The 20,463-nt window shown below is 34.4% G+C and overlaps 1 protein-coding gene across 1 annotated transcript; it reads left to right on the top strand.

The window, feature by feature from the left end:
- The first annotated feature begins 11,098 nt into the window (after positions 1–11,098).
- Positions 11,099–17,828, top strand: MSTN (myostatin). The gene is made up of 3 exons (XM_006209983.4): positions 11,099–11,679; positions 13,486–13,859; positions 15,894–17,828. The coding sequence occupies exons 1-3, from the start codon at positions 11,307–11,309 to the stop codon at positions 16,272–16,274; spliced, it is 1,128 nt and encodes a 375-aa protein (XP_006210045.1). The 5' UTR covers positions 11,099–11,306; the 3' UTR covers positions 16,275–17,828.
- Positions 17,829–20,463: the final 2,635 nt, after the last annotated feature.

Raw genomic sequence — 20,463 nt, 5'->3', positions numbered from 1 at the left:
TTGTAACTACCCTTCTTAATTGCTTACATATACTTAGTTCCAGAGTTGTTTAACGCACATACAAGCAAAGTTCAAATATGTGTTCTTATATTTCTCTCTTTACCAGAGCATAACATAATTTTTTGATCTGTGTGTGTGTGTGTGTATTTTTTGTTTTTGTCTTGTTTTGTTTTTAATTAATATGTTTTGGAAACTTTTCCTTACTTGTTCATAATTTGCTTTCTCATTCTTTTGTACAGTGGCACAGTATTCCAGTATGTGAATGCATCACAGTTTTTACTTAATTAGACCTTTATTGATAGAAAAAAAAGAGAAAGAAATGCATCTTTAAAAGGAGATCTGGCATAAGTATACGCACTGTAACAAGTTTCACATAATACTTGCTCTATGAGTATTCACTCTGTACTATTCTATTTCTTTAAAAAAATGCTCATCTCAAAACACTATTTTGAAAAATACTGTATGTTATTTGAAGATTTGGAAGAATTATCTATAAACTGATGTTTTTCAGAAAGTAGTTCTCTGGCAATTATTCCATTTTCTTTCTTGCTTATGTTTTTTCTAGACAATCTATACCATCTTAATTTCACACAGGTCTTCAAATTTATTTGCATAATACTTTCGCAGTACACTTTTTAAATTCTTTAATTCTTTCACAGTGTCTGTAAATCATTTCTCTCTCTCGTGCCTTCTTTATGTTAGTCAGCTTAGCTAGTATATTGGGATTTTTATTTTCTCCTTAAGTAAAGAAATTAGAGATTTATATTATCAATTCTATTGTTTCTGATTTTACTTTTTTATTTCTCTTCTGCTTTCTGAGGTTTAACTTGTAGTCTGTTTCCTACTTTTTTGAGTTAAATAGTATGTTATTTTTCTTCTTTCTTGTATTTGCATTTGAAACCATGACTATCTGATGAACATAGCAGTAGCTGTATCCTATAGGTTAGGTGTGTAATGTTTTATTACTTTGTACACATTTTGCAACATCAATTTGATTTCCTCTTTGTAAAAAGGTTGTTTTAAATAGTTTTTATTTTTCCAAGTAGGGTAGATGTTAACTTTTATTTTGGTCATTCATTTTTTGTTGAATTGCATGGTTATCAGAGAATGTGGTCTGGATTATTTCTAATTTTTGGAATTAATTGAGGGATCTTTTGTGTAGGGGGGGCCAATAATATAGTCAATTTGGTAAATGTTTCATGAGCTTTTAAAAATAAGATGATTTTCAGTTAACAAGATACCTATTTCATCTATTTCATCTACCAAGTCTATTTCATTAACCTCATGGACTTCTTTGTTCAAATATATCCTTACCAACTTCTGATGACTTGATCCATAAAATGAATTAAAGTAGGGTACTACTATTTTGTTTCTAATCATTTTCTTTGAAGTTCTGCATTTTTTATTTATGTGTTTTATTGTATTACTTAGTGCTTTAAGATTTATGAAAGGTGTATCCTCTCTGTAGATCTTTTACCATCATAAAATTTCCTCCTTCATCTTGTATTATACTTTTTGTCTTAAATTTCACCCTATCTGAGTGATATCATGACCCCAACTTTCTTTTTGTTCACATTTGCCTGGCATATCTTTTCCCACTTTTTTCTCTCTAGTTTTCTAGTCATTTTGCTTTAGATCTACCTCTCTGTACATCACATATGCCTATCCCTCACTTTACAAAAGTTAAATTTATAAATTTTCAATTCTGCAAAAAGTTCTAATACAAATTAATATTAGTAATATAAATATTGTTAGGTACTACTGGTATAATTGTTATTAAATACTGCCAATGATTTTAACTTTTACCTGGCATCAGGCACTGTTCTTGGTGCCTTACATTATTATCTCATTTAGTCCTCACAACTTCACCAATATTTCTGTTCTGCAGATGAGGAAATGAACGTTTCCTAATTTGTCCAAAGTCAGGAAGCTCATAGAGAGTAGCTAGCAAAAGAGTTTATTTATTCATGGGTTTTGGAGAGGGGAGTCTTTATAATTTTGTTTCTAGTCACCCATTTGTTCTCCTCTTTTCACTCGTAAGTCTCCAGTGTACATACCATTTCAGCTACACCTAGGAAACTGTTGGTTTGCCACATAGTCCAACTTCTTTCCATAATTTTGGACTTTCTCAAGTGTTGCTTTAACTATTACCCACTCTTCTCTAGGGGCAGCACGGTGTTGTATATAAATATACTCAATGCCTATCCACAACCAAACAGTGAGTGTTAAACGAATATTTCATGAAACGAAATTCTAAGTAGAGTCTTTACCAAATTTTATCAAGTATTTAAATTTCAGCTGTTCTCTCATCAGATTTCTCCTCTGAGTCTAACTGAACATGTAAAATATTAGATTTATTCATATTTAAAATTAAGGTAGAAAATTTGATTATATTACAATGGATTTAAACTCACTGTATCATGCAAAAATGTCTAATATTTAACACAGATTTTTGAGTCTTAATAATAGTAATGCCTTACTTATGGATTTTATTCAATAAATGTATGTTGTAAAAAAGAGAAGATACATAAAACTAAATTCAAGGTTTAATCTGAAGTCCTTAAGACCTTAGAAAAATTGGTAGTATACAGGTGATGTAGTTCTTAGAGTTCCCAGCAGGGGCCAGAATGTTCATGTTAAATCTAATTAAATGAAAATGTTTTTACTACAATTCAAGACTGTACTCATTTTTAAACCAATATGAAAGTCAGATAGAACTCTTTATAATTAAAATTACTAGAAACTTCTGACTTATTAATTTAAATTTTCAAGAATGTAAATATATAATTCAAAATATCATAAAATAAGCTTAACAGACATAGTAATGTTTTATAACAAAAGGCTGACCCGCAATATCTGAGCAAATGGGTATCCAAAGTACGTTCAGTCAGTAGCCACTAAAACCCCTACACTGATTGCCAAACTCAGCTCATTGGGTCTTTCAGTTGCCAAGCCAGACGATGGACTGGGTCCAAGAACAAAGGGCACCACTATGGCATTGACCCAGGAAATTGAGTACTGACCTTATTTGTTAATTTTAGAACATTAAAAAAAAAATCTTAACTCAATATAAAAGAAGTACTGGTGATTCAAATGTATTTCAATGCAAATTTCCTTTGTAAATCAAATGAACTGTTTTTAATTTAATTCTAATTTAAGTCACGTAACTTCTCTCTGGGCCTCAGTTTCTCCATCTGTTCATGAATGGGTTAGATATGATAATCTTAAAATTCTGATGTTCCTAAAATTCAATTTTTTTTCCCTTAGGCAAAAAGCATCATTTTTACCCTGTCCTTAGTTCTTGGCATAGTCCCTGTCACAAACTAGGTGCTTAGTAAGTGTTTAATGAGCAAACAAATGAATAAACAAAACAAATGAATGCATTTTTAGAGAGCTCTTTCTAGGAATTTACAAAAGAATTTGGAAATCGGATGCCTGTGAAAGCCAGTCTCCTGTGAATTATGAAAAAAAATGCTTTAGGCAGTTCCAAGGAAATAAGGAAATATTTTCTGAATACTCTTCGAAAGAACTGAATTCTTCTATAGCTATCACTACTTTCTAGTCAGTGACTGAGTAAAGAGGGAGTTAATGTTTTTAAAAAGGATTTTATACTTTAAATTTAAGATCTAAATCTAAAGAAAAATTTTTTAATTATTTGAAGAAACATCCTCTGTATTGAGTCTATGGTTTCCCAAGCTCCGCCAAAACAAAATCCTGAAAACTGCAAGGTTGTTCTCTTGGGGAGTGGTTGTTTACCAGAAAGCTTAATTCTTAATAATAAGGGTAAAGCTTTCAAAACTAAAGATATGCCTCTGCCAATTCAATCTACATTGTCATCTGCCCTGGAAGCCATGTACTTGTTCATTTGTTCTAAAGTAAATGAAACCATCATGAAGGAAATCAATTATCAAAAATCACGACAATGAAACTTCTTATACTCGGTTTCTAATTTGTAAATTTTAAAAATATTACTTCATTAAATCTGGGGGAAAACGTATAACTGCAGGCATAAGTTTTGTGCCTTCTTAATCCAAGGAGGTGGTCAGTAGTATGGAAGCTTAGACCAAATGTGAGGATGTGGCTGTAGCAAATTTGAGAGCCTGACTAGAGACTGCTGAAACATAGGTCAGGGAATCTGAAACATCCCCACCTGCTATTACACCACATAAACAATAAGAAAATTTAAGTTCAGTTTAAAAAGGGCTAAATTAGTGAATCATAAACTTTTTCCAAACATCAGCCACTGCCTTTGGGCAAAGGATTTAAGTAGCTCTGCTTATTTGCTAATAACGGAATAAAGACATTATTTGAGATAGATTCTCAAAACTTGAATAATGTCAAGATTCTTTTCCAAGGAAAAACAATTTTTTGAGAACTACCTTAAATAAAAGTCAACCCCTATCACTTTAGATGCCACTTGAAGCCAACTTGATTATAGTAAAAAATTAAACTGTAAACACTGTTTAACAACACTATAGACATTATATTTGTAGACACTGTAGAAAATAAAGCATAAAAATTGAAGCATCATTCAGATGTAAGGTGGCTGGTTACCTGGATGCTCCAAAATATGCATCAAGTACTAAGTTTTGTGAAATTACTTCTGGAACTCACAGACACTCTTGGGGAGCTAAGGAACTTAGCTGTAGAGAGCATTCTGGGAAAATAGGTTTACTTCTGGTTGACCTGGGCTGTCTCCTCACAGAGCTATGCCTTGTTTTAAACTGAGGCAATAAACTCCATCCCAGTTTTAGGGGAAAGTGCCTTCCTGCTGGTATGAGGAGAAAGCCGGGAGCGAAGGAGTACTTTACGAAAAAGAAAATGTAGTAGAAGACTATAACATGTATCATCAGTTCACAGTTCCACCCACTGGGTCAAGCAAAGAAGACTGTCCAGCCTTGGCGTTGCCTAAACATGCATGCGCACGTGCGCGCGCGCACACACACACACACACACACACACACACACACACACACAGAGCCTTTTAAGATTTCTTTTCTCCTCTGGCTACCTTCGACGCTCCTTAAACTCAGTTTGCCTTAAATAGGACCTGTGTTAGGTAAGGGCTCTGGTAGTCTTAAACAGTGATGTCACAGCCAGCATGGTCACTCCCTAGCAAGGTCTTGTTAAGAGCCACACAGTAGTCATAGATCATTTAAATGCAAAAGCTCCAGTGGGATGTTCAAGTGCTCAGTGCGCTACCACAGAGCTGTGAAAAGGGGTGAGGACAGAGGGACGTACCAGTACTGGTACTCCATGCCAGTACAAGTAGGAGGGAATCCAGCAGAAATGCTACAAATCATAGTCAGAGCAAACAAAAAACACTACAGAAGCACTTAGAAAGTCTATAAATATAAACATAGCAATATAAATACCTACTGAAAAATTTGCAAGTTGAATTTTCTTTTAATTAAAAGATGTTCATTCATTTATTGGTTCAATTATCAGTAAACACCCTTTTGGCAACCTAATTATGTGCCAGGTATTAGACCGTGAAGCTGAAGAGACAAAAATGAGCAAAATAATTCTGTTTTTAAGGAGCTCGTAGTCTAATGGGGGAGGGAGGAGTAGAGATGGGAAGATAAGTAAGGACACAAAAGCAAGCATTTGAGAATTATAATAATCTATATAATTTCAACACTAAGTCTAGATCTAGTATTTTTTTCAGTGGAAAAATAAGGAAGCCAAATTGTAACTTAATTTTTATTCTTCGTGTTTCAAATGTATAATGAATAAACTAGAGTTCCCAGTTTGGAAAGGAAGGAGGAGAGAAATCACATTTTGAAGTTTTCCTGAATTAATCCTACCTCTAAAGGACAGTGGAATGCAGAAATCTTGTTAACTGGGACATTATCATAACTCACTGGCATAATATAAATGTTATCATCCCAAGACTGACCTGAGAACTCCCTAGATAAATCCCTCAAGACCAGATTTCAGTCTATACCCCAAAACTGACAAATGTTGTATAAATGTACTCTAGATAACCTTCAAATTAGTAGTTGCTGATTATAATACAGTAATGTTTATATTTCTGCTCTTGGCAATAATTATGTATCAGTAGGTAAATAAGACCATATTTGATGTCTCATTAAAACCAGAGGTATTAGGGGGAGGGGATTTCAAGATCAAAAAAGTTCAATCAAAGCTGTGTAAAAATTATTACTTTGGGGCACTGTTCTCAACGTGTGGTCTGGGGAATCCCTGGAGTGAAGACCCTTTCAGTCTGTGGAGTAAAAACTATTTTCAGAGGGGTGGGTACAGCCCAGTGGAGAGAACATGCTTAGCGTGTACAAGCATGCACGAGGTCCTGAGTTCAATCCCCAGTACCTCCATTAAAAAAACAAAATAAAAAATGAATAAAAATAGAAACCATTTTCATAATAAAGTTAAGATTTTTTTGCTACTCTCATTCTTTCTTATGTGTATAGTGGGGCTCTCCAGAGGTTCTGGGATATGTGATGACATCATCACTCTGTCAGCCAACAGAATATAGGTGTGCATATGCCTTATTCTAAAATTTCTCATTGTTAATTTATAATGTGTTAAATATTGATAGATATGACCCACACAAACAAAAGCTTTTGAGGATCCTAAATAACTTTAAAGCAGAAAGGAAATCCTGAGACCAAAAGGTTTGAGAACTGCTTTAGGGAATACACCTCAAAAGAAAGGGTATACCTCATCAAATTTTTTCCTGTTCTATTAGACAGTAGGTTTCATGAAGACAGTGGCTGTTTCCGTCTGGCTCATTGTTTTCTCCTCAGAATCTAGCACAGTGCCTGGCATGTAATAGGCATTAGAATATTTCATAAATAACAAATGGATTAATACAGTTGACACTCAAACAGTGCAGAGGTTAGGAGTGCCAACTGTCCTCGGAGTCGAAAATCCATATATAACTTCATAATTGGCTCTCTGTATCCAAGCTTCTGCATCTGAGGATTTAACCAATAGCAGGTGGTGTCCTACTGTTGTATGCATTTAGTGAAAAAAATGTGCATATATATGGACCCATGCAGGTTAATCCCATGTTGTCCAAGGGTCCACTGTACATACAGAAATACATTGCTATATGAAGGCTTTGCTAACAGAATTATTCAAGGTCACATAAAATGTCAGCAACAAACCCAGAACTATATTCCAGATCTCCTGTCTTCTATTCCTCTACTGTTGCTCCCTGGCTTAAGGATACTTTTGTTTTTGTTACATTTTATTCTGTAACCTATCGAAAGCATGGATAATCGGATGTCACTGATGTGCGGTGATGACCTTCTCATGCTGTTATGTTAGTTGAGCACCACACAGTTTTTTTCTGGTCTTGAACATAACCAGAACAGTGTGATACCAAAGTGCTGTCATTATAAGGAAATGGCAAGAGTGATCAGATAAAATATAACTTTCTGGTTTTTCCCACAATAGAGTTGAATTTTTTATGATTCATTCTTATTCTAGTTCCCAGTCTCCTCCTCATTTCTTTGGCCACATCATTAAACTTCTGGTAAGCTTTTACATTAATGCACTCAGTAGTTCCCAGACCACAAAGAGTAAAACCATAAATATTTTTAGGGAGATATGGTTTATACTCTCAAACTTGTTTTGGAACCCCTCTGCAACCCAGTATTTGTAAGAGAGATGAGAGAAATTTGCTTGCTACTTTACTTATGGTTACAGAAATATAAGGCACACCCAGTACAAAGAAAAAAGGGGGGGAAAGAAAAATACAAGTCTTGTGAAGAGCTTCACTGGCCACCTAAATTCTGACTCCTGTGAGAGACTGCTTTCAAAGATGGTAAACCTAAGACAAAGCCAAGTCGGCAGACCATGCCTTCCCAGCCAACTAGAAGGAATTCTCTACTCACTCATCTTAATGACACAGTCCTGTTTTTAGGAAAGCAGCCAAAGTGAGGCCCCCAGCAGTCAGAGCACAGTGAAGGTTCCTACTGCTGGTGAACCTTCCTGCTCTGGGGCCTTGGGAAGGTTGCAATCACCAAAACCTGAAAAGGAATATACGTTCTTGAAACATCTAGTGCACCTCTTAACTCACTCAATATTTACCTCTGGAGAAGTTGATTAGATACAGTTGATTCTCATTATTCACAGTAGTTAGGTTTTATCAAGTCACTGCCAACACTGAATGAATGATTACTGAACCATTGCTCCTAGGGGATACACAAGGTTAGGTTCCTGTGAGCCTCTGGTCACATTTCATCAACCAATCAATATATTATCTTGCTCTATCTATCTGTCTATCTATCTATCTATCTATCTATCTATCTATCTGTTTGTTTTAAATTATCTTACTTAATATATACTGTTGATGCATTACCATTGGGTTCACAGCCAAAAGCACTGTAACTCAAACCTAAATGAAGGTTACATAACACGTATTTGTCTGTAGGGAAAATTTTTTTTCCCTAAGTCATATCAACTTTCCTTTTTACAAATTATGGTAAAATGTACATAACATAAAATTGACCATTTAACCATTTTTAACTACAGCTCAGTGGCATTAAGTATGTTTACTTCGTTGTGCAGCCATGATCAACATCCTTCTCCAGAACTATCTGATTTTCCCAAATTGAAAACTCTGTATCTCTGAAACAGTAGCTTTCCCCTATCGCACCCTACTCCTCCTCCCAGGACCTGGCAACCACCATTCTACTTTCCATCACAGCCTCCCTGTGCTCTGGAGCACAGCACCTCAGCACTATTCTTGGGAGCCATTTTAAACAGCAGAATCACTGCCACCCCCCTAGTCACACAGAAATGTGAAAAACATGGCACTACATAGACTGCAAAAAGGGCATTCATTTACAGTATTCATTCAAACAAAGCAGAGAATTGCCTTGTTTGACCTCAATTGGAGTCCTGTGAGTTTGGAAGCCTCAGTTTTCCCTGTTCTGTGCATGTGCATGAATGACTATAAAAGCATATTGATTCTGGGTTAAAAAAAATTTCGGCAAGTATACAAATCTGCAAACATGGAATCCATGAATAATGAGCATCCACCGTATTTGGAAATGATGACCTTGGTTTCCTTTATTCCAGGTGGTAAAAGTAAAGAGCTGAAAAGTGCCTTGTTAATAGGGCTGCCTTAGAACCTTTTACTTGCCTCAGAGGCCTAGAGAAGTGGCCTATGTGAATTGATAATTGGCAGCTGCAACCTGAAGCAGTTCTAGTTCACGTGGAGGGTAAATTTAAGCATAATCTCAAGCCCTTCTGCATGAAACAAAGACCAAGCACTCAAGTACCAGTTATCAATCACTATGTGACAGGCACTATACTCAGCAATTTACATGCTTTATTGAATTACATCGCCCCAAAACGCTATAATGAAACTGAAGGTTAGAGAAGTTAAGTATCTCATCTGTTATTACATAGTTAGAACTGGCAAAGTTGAGATTTGAACTCAGGTCTGCCTGACTGCAGAGCCTGAGGTCCCAACTGCTATGCAATTTAATCAAGTTTAAAAAAAAGTCTGATTTACTCAGAAGTGTATAGGAGCATAAGTTATAATTATTATAACATTATGAAGATTTACATGTTGAAAAACAAATTTACCAAACAAATTAAACTTCATAAGCCTGGTCTAATATTGCTCCACAACAAAGAATATCTGAAATTCTTCAGGGCATCTGGTTTGTGTCTGGTTTTCCTTAATCTTTAATGATGGGCAAATCTAATGCATTATGTAAGGCCATTTTTTCTCAAGAGATGTAGATACCTCTTAAGAATTTGATGAAAATGCATTAACTTTTCAGGCTACTGAGTTGCATTTTAGTGCACTGAGGCAGTAAATTAGTGTACAATGTGCAAAAGTAGTGACCTAAAAAATAAATATTTGATATGAACCACTGCATTCTCTTGGAAAAAAAAAAGTAATGGATCAACTCTCTTAGGAGTCCTTAGCTTCCCAAAAACGAGTAGGAAGAATAATCTCCTGTGGCCTGGAAACAGCTTCTGTTTCTCGCTGGCTATGTTTGTTTAGCTCTTTAATAGTTTATTTGATTAGATCTTGTGGCTCCCAATGCTAAGGTTCAGAGTTTGATCCCTACAGAGGCCACTTAAATTTAGAGAACAAAAAGCTCTATTCTCTGCTCCCAGACCTCACCCCAAATCCCTGCCAGGTGTCTGCCCTCTGGTCAAATGAGAAGCTGGCAAAGGGGTGCAAACCTATCACAGTGTAGGCAAACAGAAAAAGGGGCACCCTTCATTATGGTGCTGCTTCCCTTGTATGTGCTTACAATATTTGGATATAATTTACAGAGAATAGAGCCTACATTTTTTACTCTTACCACTGGAAATCTGAGGCAAACTTCATTACCAGTCATAAAATTCATTGTCTTCTCAGTTATTCTAAGCTTATTCTAAATTCAGGGAGCTGACATAATCCTCTTGGTAATAAACAATGAAAAACACATCTTCTGAGCAACAGTAATCTGCAGCTTTAGGACAGGAAATAACTTAATAGTAATCAGTCAAAAATTGAGCACAATCTTCACACAAATAAAAGATATTAAATTATTTAAAAATAATTCCATGTGCAATATAGCATTAGGATCAGTATGATTTTCATCATGTGCTAAGAATTTAGACAGGCAAATGAGTTTCTCAAATCATAGCTGAAAATATTTTACTAGTATTACAATCTTTTCAAATTCAGGTCTTCCTAATTTAAATCTTTCCTAATTTAAATCTAAATATTTCCCTAATCACACAGAACTAAAAATAATTTAAGACAGCAAATAAAATTCTTTTTACTTCAAATGTTTGCCTAAATAATATAAAATCATTTTGTTTTTGGAGGAAAAAAATTTCAACTTTTAAAGTATGAAGTGTAAATTAAGATTTACTTAGATTATAATTTTAAAATTTCCCACATAAAGATTAATAAGATTTAAATGTAGTTTATATTAGTGTTAACAAAGATTTTAATTTTTCAAATGTCACATAGATATTTTATTATTTGTAGATTTATTTCTTTTATGAAGTAGTCAAATGAATCAGCTCACCCTTGACTGTAACAAAATACTGTTTGGTGACTTGTGACAGACAGGGTTTTAACCTCTGACAGCGAGATTCATTGTGGAGCAAGAGCCAATCATAGATCCTGACGACACTTGTCTCATCAAAGTTGGAATATAAAAAGCCACTTGGAATACAGTATAAAAGATTCACTGGTGTGGCAAGTTGTCTCTCAGGCTGTGCAGGCATTAAAATTTTGCTTGGCATTACTCAAAAGCAAAAGAAAAATAAAAGGAAGAAATAAGAACAAGGGAAAAGATTGTCTTGATTTTAAAATCATGCAAAAACTGCAAATCTATGTTTATATTTACCTGTTTATGCTGATTGTTGCTGGTCCAGTGGATCTGAATGAGAACAACGAACAAAAAGAAAATGTGGAAAAAGAGGGGCTGTGTAATGCATGTATGTGGAGACAAAACACTAAATCTTCAAGACTAGAAGCTATAAAAATTCAAATCCTCAGTAAACTTCGCCTGGAAACAGCTCCTAACATCAGCAAAGATGCTATAAGACAACTTTTGCCCAAAGCTCCTCCACTCCGGGAACTGATTGATCAGTACGATGTCCAGAGAGATGACAGCAGTGACGGCTCCTTGGAAGATGATGATTACCACGCTACGACGGAAACGATCATTACCATGCCTACAGAGTGTAAGTAGTCCTATTAGTGTATATCAACAATTCTGCTGACTGTTGTTCCAGTGTTTATGAGAAACAGATCTATTTTCAGGCTCTTTTAACAGGCTGTTCGCGTGTATGTAAGTAGGAGGGAAAAGAGTTTCTTTTTTCAAGATTTCATCAGAAATCTAATGAGACTGAGAGCTGCTGCATTATATATCCCCTGAGGGAGCTAAAAAGCTAAAAATAAAAAATAAAATGCTTGTATAGCATTAATATTATATAGTTTAGCATGACAAATAAAATATGCTTATGTTTTCACAGCTTAATACCACCAAGGCAAGGATTGTAAGATACTGCAAACAATGTGAAAAACACATGAAATTCATAATTGCAGTTAGTTATCTGAAATACGCATTTATAACAGCAGACTTTTTGACTAATAACAGAGAAAGGAAGAAGTTTGTAGATGTTGAAACCTATTTGGGCATTTGCTGACAACCTAGAATGACTTCTGTTATTCAAAACTATTTCTCACAGTGTTTTTATGTTCTTCACAAATTACAATATCTAATTTTGAAAGCTATTACACTGGAAAGTATAAAAATATTTTTAAAAAATTTAATGTATTAGTAAGAGCAATGATGAAGTAAACATAGCATAACAGAAATCATGAGCTAGTGATTAGAAAATGCCAAGAAATAAACATTTTAATCAAATAGGTTATGGCTCACAAAGCCCTACTTATACCTTGGCCATGGTGCTATTGTTGAGAATACCCGGTCTGCACATTTTCCAGGCAGGCACACTGCTTAATATCCTTCTAAAATATGATTTTATTATTCATGGAAGGGAGGACTGTTACTTGCAGTAGCTACATTTCTTCTAAAAGATAATATATTTCATATCTTTCCTGTTGCAGTCAGTTGAAAACTATACTCAAGGAAAGGGAGACAGGCACCTTAACAGAGAAGGCATGACAAGAAAGATTTTTGTGCCATGTGTCTGTGATCTTGCTTTATCCACTTTAAACTGGACACAAAATAGTTTCAAAGTATTGTCTTTCTTATTAAGTAATTAGGTTATAATGCAACAAATAATTTTCCTTTAAGACTGTGCTATCAATAGTCCTGGAGTAGATCTGCCTTATTTATAAACAGTCATGGAAAACCAAAAGGAAAGAAATTTCTAAGTGTTTCTCCTTACAATGACAGCCTGCCCCTAAAGACAACGTTCTCTAACTTTTAAGATAGCCTGAATGCGACATTTAAATTTTGGTGCTAATTAGCTGCTCGTTTTGTTCCTTTAAAAGGCTATCCCAGTGCCAAAGCACAGCAGATGTACTATATTTTCTACTAATTCCCGTTAGTTGCTCAGTGTCTTGTCCCCAGGTAATTCAGGCCTGGGGGAAGGGTTCCTTCTTCCAGACTGATTGGTACAGCTGCTCAGTAAGTGTAACTACTCAGATTCCCAAAGAATTCTAAGTGGATGTTCCTCCACAGTGTCTCTTGTTCTCTCTAATCATCATCATTTTAAAATTTCGTCCACTGTTCATTCCTTCATAGAATTTTCCTTAGTTCACAGTTCTCTGGAAAGGAAGTAGGTTCCTCATAAACAGCTGAAAAAAAATAGAGCCAAAAATTCTAAACAGCTATAGTAGCTATTTTGTTTGATATTTTTTTGAGTTATGAATGAAATTCTACATAGTTTTTCACTTAAGAAGACTAATATGTATTTATTATTCAATAGAAAAATGCTCACTGATTAATATGGAGGGGTTTGTTCATTTTCATGAAAAATAATCTCAATAACTCTTTTCTTTTCTTATTCATTTATAAGCTGATCTTCTAATGCAAGTGGAAGGAAAACCCAAATGTTGCTTCTTTAAGTTTAGCTCTAAAATACAATATAATAAAGTAGTAAAGGCCCAATTGTGGATCTATCTGAGACCCGTCCAGACTCCTACAACAGTGTTTGTGCAAATCCTGAGACTCATCAAACCCATGAAAGACGGTACAAGGTATACTGGAATCCGATCTCTGAAACTTGACATGAACCCAGGCACTGGTATTTGGCAGAGCATTGATGTGAAGACAGTGTTGCAAAATTGGCTCAAACAACCTGAATCCAACTTAGGCATTGAAATCAAAGCTTTAGATGAGAATGGTCATGATCTTGCTGTAACCTTCCCAGGACCAGGAGAAGATGGTTTGGTAAGTGATAACTGAAAATAACACTCTAAAAACCTTGTCATGTTTTTATTCATAATATGAATGAATAGTAGTGGAAAATAACTACCAGTTTCCTATGCTCATAAGCCAGACAAAGGTAACTTACCCCAATGGTAGCCCTGTACCCAATAAAAGTAGGTGTCTAGTTTCATATCCTATGAAACACCCTCATGATACTTTTACTTTGCATGAGGATTTAAAAGAAAAAAGTTATAACACAGTCCTTAACTTCTAAGGGAATTTTTTTGAATTGGGAATGAAATATAAAATGCTTTTTCATTGATATGCACTACGGTCATATGAATAAAAACATGAAATCTTCATAGTAGATTCTAGTACATATTCAACAGAACATTTTTTCCCTAGAAGAGCATCAAATGGTAAAATTTTTTTTGGCTTAATAGGGCAGGAAAAAAACCTCTAAAATTATAATTAAAATAAAAAACTTTAATTTATAGCAATTAACTATAATATGTTTAGGCTTATATATTATTAAATATATATTTAAAATCTCTCATGATAAATATGTTCATTATTTTGTAGGGTGTTGATGCAATAATGTATATGTAGATTACTTTCTGAATTACTCCTAATAAAACTAAAATTTTCAGGCTAGTTGACCTGTGCCACCCAGCTTCTTTCTGAACTGTTTCGTCTTTCCATTCTTTTGCAAGAGTTTACTTAGGTAATGCCAACTAATTTAATATCAGGCCAAACAGATGATAATGCTCTATATTTTATAAAAATTAATAAAAACCATTTTAAAACCTAGCATAAATTTAGAGTTACTCTTCTGGCTTACCTGTGCTTGTGTTTATTTCTGTTTTCAAAAATTTATTTAATGTGGTATTTTTTCCTTCCATTTATTGATAAAATTTACAACAAAAGATTATACTTACAAGCAATAAATGTTATCTTTTTAGTTTTTAAATGGTCTTATTTATAAAGATCATATGGTTAGTAAGTCACATCTACTTTAAATGAAAACATTTTTTAAGAGATTACATAATTTTCCAAGTGAACTATTTTTCTTTAACTATGCTACAAATGTTATTGACTCCCAAAATGATGTTACTGTTTTTTATAGTCTTAAATAACAATAATTACCAGGTCTATTTTGATTTTGATATAGGATAAAAAATACTATTATTTATTTAAGAATGTGATTTTTTTATAGGTAGCATTTTAATCATTAAAGTTGGTGATGTGACAAATTTTAATTATTATTAAATAGATGGTTAATATGATGTATTCCTCAGATTCTTCCATATACAAGGAAAAAAGTCTCAAATTCATGAAAAGATTGGGGCAGAGGAAGAATAAGCAGATTACTGTTTAAATATCTGAATAGAAGACTTTTTCAGTGAAGGAATAAAGGAAATATTATCAGCATCTTCTTCTGAATCTGTCCCTCTCTTTCTTGGAGTTTGCCTTTCCAACCCAATATACCTACCACCACCTTCATTACCCCACCTTCCTTTTTTCCATTACAGTCCACACAGTGCTGGGAGGTAACTATTTTGTTTTGGTGTTAGTATCCAAGTTTCCCCGAATAAGACCTAGTGAATGGAAGATGGATGTGTGTACCTGTCCCTCCAGGAGTCAACAGACATATTTAGCCACCATATTTAATCAACAAACAGGAAGACAGGAAGCTAACCTCTCCTCCCTCTTCTTTCCTCCCCCTCCTTCTCTTCCCTCTCTCCCTTTCTTCCTATAAATATTTTCAGAGCATCTATTATGTGCCAGGCATTCAGATACTCAAACTGGGGAAAACAAGAACAAAAAAAGACACAGATATGACCACAGGAGAATGTATATTGCTGCTATATTGTTCTGAGCCATAAGGGAAGAATCAAGCCTAGTATAAATTAAAATTCTTTAATGCTGTGCCTTTTAAAAACAAATGTAGTATAAGCAAAATGATTAGCTTTTGTCTTCAATAATGAGTCCCTGAGGTAGTAAAGTATTTCAGGATCTATTAGTATTACTAACTCTTCTTTCCTTTTCATATAGAATCCCTTTTTAGAAGTCAAGGTAACAGACACACCAAAAAGATCCAGGAGAGATTTTGGACTTGACTGTGATGAGCACTCAACAGAATCTCGATGCTGTCGATACCCTCTAACTGTGGATTTTGAAGCTTTTGGATGGGATTGGATTATTGCACCTAAGAGATATAAGGCCAATTACTGCTCTGGAGAGTGTGAATTTGTATTTTTACAAAAATATCCTCATACTCATCTTGTGCACCAAGCAAACCCCAGAGGTTCAGCAGGTCCCTGCTGTACTCCCACAAAGATGTCTCCAATTAATATGCTATATTTTAATGGCAAAGAACAAATAATATATGGGAAAATTCCAGCTATGGTAGTAGATCGCTGTGGGTGCTCATGAGGTTTCTATTTGGTTCATAACTTCCTAAAATGTGGAAGGTCTTCCCCTCAACAATTTTGAAACTGTGAAATTATATACCACAGGCTTTAAGCCTAGAGTATGCTACAGTCACTTAAGCACAAGCTACAGTATATGAACTAAAAGAGAGAATATATGCAATGGTTGGCATTTAACCATCAAAACAAATCATACAATAAAAAGTTTTATGATTTCCAAAGTTTTCGAGCTAGGAGATCAAATTCCATTTATGTTCATATATATTACAACATATGCAGGTAAATGAAAGCAATTCTCCTTGTGTTCTGGTGAATTAAAGGAGTTTGCTATGTCTATTTCTTTACAGTTTCATTTAATATTTACAGAAAAATCTATATGTAGTATTGGTAAAATGCAGGATTGTGATATATCATTATTTGAATCATCCTTAAACACTTGAATTTATATTGTATGATAGCATATCTGGTAAGATGAGATTCCACAAAAACAGGGATGGTACACCATATGCAAGTTTCCATTCCTATTCTGATTGATACAGTACATTAACAATTCATGCCAATGGTGCTAATACAATAGGCTGAATGGCTGATGTTATCAGGCTTAACAAATAAAAAACATACAGTAAAGTAATAAGTTTCTCCTTTCTTCAGGTGCATTTTCATACTCCTCCAAATGGGGAATGGATTTTCTTTAATGAAATAAAAACTTTTTTTTAGAGGTCAGGATTCAATTCTGTAGCATACTTGGAGAAACTGCATTTAAAAGGCAGCCAAAAAATATTCATCTTTATCAAAATTTCAAAATTATAGCTTGCCTTTGCAACACTTCAGTTTTTATGATAAAATAATGGAAATGACTGATTCTATCAATATTGTATAAAAGACTTTGAAACAATTGCATTTATGTAATATGTATACAATATTGTTTTGTAAATAAATGTCTCCTTTTTTATTTACTTCGGTATATTTTTACAGTAAGGACATTTCAAATTAAGTATTAAGGCACAGAAACATGTCATGTATGATGGAAAAGCAACTGCTTATATTTCGGAGCAAATTAGCAGATTAAATAGTGATCTTAAAACTCCATATGCTAATGGTTAGATGGTTATATTACAATCATTTTATATTTTTTTACATTATTAACATTCACTTATGGATTCATGATGGCTGTATAATGTGAATGTGTGAAATTTCAATGGTTTACTGTCATTGTATTCAAATCTCAACGTTCCATAATTTTAATACTTATAAATATTATTAAGCGTACCAAAATGATTTAACTCTATTATCTGAAATCAGAATAATAAACTGATATGTTAAGAATTGTTAATTTTATTTTATAATTCGATAATGAATATATTTCTGCATATATTTACTTCTATTTTGTAAATTAGGATTTTTTAATCAAATACATTGTACTTATGACTAAGTGAAATGATTTCTTACATCTAATGTGTAGAAACAACATAAATTATATTAAAGAGTTTTCACCTTTTTTGAAAGACACAACAGTTTTATGCTATAATGATTAATTCTAGATTTCTGGTTTTCACTTTATTATAAAAGTTAAAAAACTTAGCACAAAAGTTTGGTTTAGAAATTTTAGATATGCTACTCTAGTTCTCATGAGTGAAATTCCTGTTAAATTGGTTCTGGTTAAGTTGCTTTAAACATATGAAAGCCAGGACTAGTTATATCTGTTTCATTTCTCTTTATCTTGACCTGAAAACTATTTATATGTTTTCATAGGTTCAATTTCCAAATGCATTGCAGTTGGCAAGGGTATATGGTCCTAGAGTTACAAGCTGCCTTACTGAAGCCACAGGGACACAGGGAAACTGCATCTTTTTCCTAGCACTTAATGATACTGGCACCCTTATCTGAGCCTTAGGGGCACCAATTTTCAAAGTAAATTGAAAAATAATTATAAAGTGCCTAGAAATCCTTGAGTGCAACATTGTACATAAATATTCTCGAGGTGAGCTCCCTTCTCCACCTCTCATTAGTTTTGTAACTTCGCTCTAAAGCAGTGACTAAGTCTAATGGGGGAGGTGATTAAAATTCTACCTGGTTCTTAAATAAAAAATTTATAAGTAATATAAATGTAATTTTTAACCATGAATGATATTACAGCAATTCATACTCATACAAAGTGCAGTACTATTTCTAATTTGAATACTGACATACTTAATGCTGACAAGACTGGGGCTTTAAGGGAGTTGCCCCTGTGGGGGAAGGAGCCAGCTGTCGTGATGGGGTGAGGCCACTATTCAGTTGCTATCATCTGAACCTACTTCTTTCAAGACCATGAATATACAGGACCTAAAAGTCTGGGGCAGCAGGCCCATAAACACACCTTAGGCTCTGGAGTACAAATAACTGGGGACCTTGATCTCTATAGTGTGGACTGTGAGGAAAGAACACCCTCAGTTTCCAAGGACCCAGTCACAGGACTCCCAATCTTTATATTCACCCTTACCATGAAGCCCCAGGGTCACATTACCAACCTCTCCATTCGGTAGCCCTCTTTGAAACCCATATGACCATGAAAGGAAGCATTTCTTTTGGGACATTTAGGCATTTCTTTTTCAATTTTGTCTAGGTCCTACAAATGGCAAAGCCACTGCCAGTCTGCCTATGGGCACATCACTTTCCTTTTCAGCACCCCAAGAATATTCACTTGTAATATGTAATACTAGTTCCTGAGATTTTCAGAAAATACAATGCAAAGTTTAATGCAGTGTATCAGTTTTACTATTCTGAATGTTTTGTACGCCTTCCCATACTTCCCGCAAACCTTAAAAAACAACGATAAAAATAAAAACAAAAAAATCCTTTTAAACTCTATGGCTCCTTTTGTATTCAAGTTGGTTTTTGCTCTTCTGAATAGAACCCTATTTTATCCAAATAAAAAGGCAGCATTTTGACACTGAGAGTAACTAAATTAGAACTCAATTATTCTATCTCGAAAACAAAAACAAATCTATTTCATTTTAAACCAGTCATTTTAGAATATCAGTGGCCCTTTTGGATCTGTTGAAAACTAGTGACACTCTCACCAGGAAAAATAAAAATCACAATTTTGCATATAATTTCAGGGAGTTTAGGGCCTTCTGAGAGCTCATTCATAGACTCTGGTCTATAAACCCTTAAGAAGGATACCAAATTTTCCTTGTTAAGATAAAAATTATTTATGAAGTAATAAAAAAAATATATAAAAGGGTCTGCCTCCCAGTTAACCAGTTTTAATCATTAAACGATTTGAATGTTTGAAAAGGAAAATAAACATCAAATCAGCCTGCATGTCTTAACATGGCTAGAACTTTTACTAATTACCAAATATTCTGTGTTTCTTAAAGATTATCCAATCACCAACTGGCACCTCTAATAGATTAAACTAGACAACTAAATACAAAGCACTTCAAATTATGAGCTCACATTCTTTTTATGTGTCAAAAACAAAATCAAGAAATCATTAGGGCTTCTGATGTCTGGGTGTCAGAATTACGAGGGCATGAGATGATAGTATTTACTGAGGACCAGATATGGACTAGGAACTTTCATGATGTGCTCAGTGTCGGGAGACATTATTGTCCCCAATTTACAGAAGAGAACTTTGAGGAACTGAGACAATAGGAGGTACCTCAGTGGCTGGCCTGGATTTGAGTTAAGAGCAGTTTGACACAATGATCGATTGCCCTGGTTACAACAATTCTTCACCAAGTCCTAATGAAAGAGTGAAACTATATATTTTAATATTCATATTTTGTAACATATCTTTATTTAGATTCAGCATTGGTTTCTGCAAAAGGTCGTGTGGCTGCATTCTAATGAGGGAGGTTAGAGTTGGTATCAGGTAGAAGAAGAGCAGGTGATTAGCAAAGCAGGGAAATGTACACACAGAGATATAAGTGGGTCAGTGTCATAGGATGCGAGAGCTTGAAAAGACCCTAGAGATAACTAATTTACATATGACAGAATTGAGGTCTAAAGAGAGGGTTGCCCAAAGTCATAGAGTGAATTGGTTCAAGGACTGAGACAAGAGCTCTGAAATGCTAGAATAGAATAGATGGTGGGTCAGAGTGAGAAAGAACAGTTCCCAAAGACAAAATACAGGAGAGCTAAAAACAAAACAAAACAAAAGTTCTGACTCATGGTTTGTTAGCTGGGGAATGTCAATATCAGACACT

The sequence above is a fragment of the Vicugna pacos genome, chromosome 5, assembly GCF_048564905.1.
Source record: "Vicugna pacos chromosome 5, VicPac4, whole genome shotgun sequence".
NCBI lineage: Eukaryota > Metazoa > Chordata > Mammalia > Artiodactyla > Camelidae > Vicugna > Vicugna pacos.
This window is presented reverse-complemented; position numbering and strand designations above follow the sequence as displayed.

Coding starts and splice junctions, on each gene's coding strand:
- MSTN (XM_006209983.4), top strand. CDS start 11,307: ATGCAAAAACTGCAAATCTATGTTTATATTTACCTGTTTATGCTGATT. Junction 11,680..13,485: donor CATTACCATGCCTACAGAGT/GTAAGTAGTCCT, acceptor TTCATTTATAAG/CTGATCTTCTAATGCAAGTG. Junction 13,860..15,893: donor GACCAGGAGAAGATGGTTTG/GTAAGTGATAAC, acceptor CTTTTCATATAG/AATCCCTTTTTAGAAGTCAA.